The sequence below is a fragment of the Neopelma chrysocephalum genome, unplaced genomic scaffold (assembly GCF_003984885.1).
Source record: "Neopelma chrysocephalum unplaced genomic scaffold, ASM398488v2 Primary Assembly neopelma1_225, whole genome shotgun sequence".
NCBI classification, from domain to species: Eukaryota; Metazoa; Chordata; class Aves; order Passeriformes; family Pipridae; genus Neopelma; species Neopelma chrysocephalum.
The window spans coordinates 192,288-194,537 of NW_020897887.1; the positions used below are offsets into that span (position 1 = coordinate 192,288).

Below are 2,250 nucleotides of genomic sequence, written 5' to 3' on the forward strand. Positions count from 1 at the left end.
ATTTTCAGGTTTCAGGAAACTCTTAAAGTGTTGCCTGGAGTGTTGTTAAACACTTCACAGCTTGATTTAACCCACAAAACTTCATTTAACGAGCAGAAAACTCGATTTTCTCATTTCAGGTGGATCATTTGGCCCAAAAAACCTCTGAGCTGGTTGTGTCAGAGAGCAGGACGAGGAGTGGGAAGATATTTCAGAGCTGCCTTGTGAGTACCACAGGTTTTTCCTCTTTAGTTCTTCCTATTTTCTGTTCTTTTGCTGAGCTTGAGTGATGAAACTCTCATCCCTAAATTCCCACTGGATTTGGGAGGAGGAATTCTGTCCCCAAGAATTCTGAGCTGGTGCAGGTGACACAGGTTGAGGGAGATCCTTTGGGTTTGGTTTCTCTCCTCCTGGGAATGCCTCCAGCCAAATTCCCTGCTGGTTCAATCCATCCCTGATGGGAATCTGTGCCAGCAGAGATCCTGCTGATTTTACCTGGCAAAATCCAGGCCAAAATCCCTGGAATTGTCCCAGGCCAGGTTGGAGCAACCTGGGATAATGGAAGGTGTCCCTGCCCCTGGCAGGGGGTGGCACTGGATGAGCTTTGGGTCCCTCCCAAACCATTCCAGGATTCTGTGATTCCCAGGGATTTTTCTTACTCAGTGGTGTGATAAAAATCATGGAATGGGACCCAGGATGGGAACAGACCTTGGAATCAGGGAATGGTTTGGGTTGGAAGGGACCTTAGGGCTCATGCCAGGGGCAGGGACACCTTCCACCCTCCCAGGTTGCTCCAGCCTGGCCTGGGACAATTCCAGGGAGGGGAATCCATGGAATAACCTGTGCCAGGACCCCCCCCCCCTCCCAGGGAAGGATTTCTCCATATATCCAACCGAAATTCCCCCTTTTTCAGTCTGAACCCATTCCCTTTGTCCTACACTACAGTTCCTGATGGACACAGCTCCCTGTGGAACTGTGACAGCAGGGACACATCCCAGCAGGAAATATCCCAACAGGAAATATCCCAAAAGAGACACATCCCAGCAGGAACACATCCCACATCCCAACAGGGACACATCCCAACATCCCAACAGGGACAAATCCCAGCAGGAAACATCCCAACAGAGACACATCCCAGCAGGGACACATCCCAACATCCCAGCAGGGACACATCCCAACATCCCAGCAGGGACACATCCCAGCAGGGACACATCCCAACAGGAAATATCCCAAAAGAGACACATCCCAACAGGAACACATCCCAGCAGGAAATATCCCAACAGGAACACATCCCAACAGGGACACATCCCAACAGGACACATCCCAACATCCCAACAGGGACACATCCCAACAGGGACACATCCCAACAGGAACACATCCCAGCAGGAAATATCCCAACAGGAACACATCCCAACAGGAACACATCCCAACATCCCAACAGGGACACATCCCAACAGGACACATCCCAACATCCCAACAGGGACACATCCCAACAGGACACATCCCAACATCCCAACAGGGACACATCCCAACATCCCAACAGGGACACATCCCAACAGGACACATCCCAACATCCCAACAGGGACACATCCCAGCAGGGACACATCCCAGCAGGGACACATCCCAACAGGAACACATCCCAACAGGAACACATCCCAACATCCCAACAGGGACACATCACAACATCCCAGCAGAGACACATCCCAACAGGAAATATCCCAAAAGGGACACATCCCAACAGGGACACATCCCAACATCCCAACAGGGACAAATCCCAGCAGGAAACATCCCAACAGAGACACATCCCAGCAGGGACACATCCCAACAGGAAATATCCCAAAAGAGACACATCCCAACAGGAACACATCCCAGCAGGAAATATCCCAACAGGGACACATCCCAACAGGACACATCCCAACAGGACACATCCCAACAGGACACATCCCAACATCCCAACAGGGACAAATCCCAGCAGGAAACATCCCAACAGAGACACATCCCAACAGGGACACATCCCAACATCCCAACAGGGACAAATCCCAGCAGGAAACATCCCAACAGAGACACATCCCAACAGGGACACATCCCAACATTCCAGCAGGGACACATCGCAACAGGAACACATCCCAGCAGGGACACATCCCAACAGGACACATCCCAACAGGGACACATCCCAACAGGACACATCCCAAAAGGGACACATCCCAACAGGAACACATCCCAACAGGGACACATCCCAACAGGAACACATCCCAACAGGGACACATCCCA

The 2,250-nt window shown here is 51.4% G+C and overlaps 1 protein-coding gene across 1 annotated transcript in view; it reads left to right on the forward strand.

The window, feature by feature from the left end:
- Positions 1-2,250, forward strand: part of LOC113977313 (HORMA domain-containing protein 1-like) — a 12,139-nt gene that overhangs the window by 8,607 nt on the left and 1,282 nt on the right. The window contains exon 11 of the mRNA XM_027703323.1: positions 97-203. Coding sequence (XP_027559124.1) covers positions 97-203 — 107 coding nt within the window. The remainder of the gene's footprint in view (positions 1-96; positions 204-2,250) is intronic.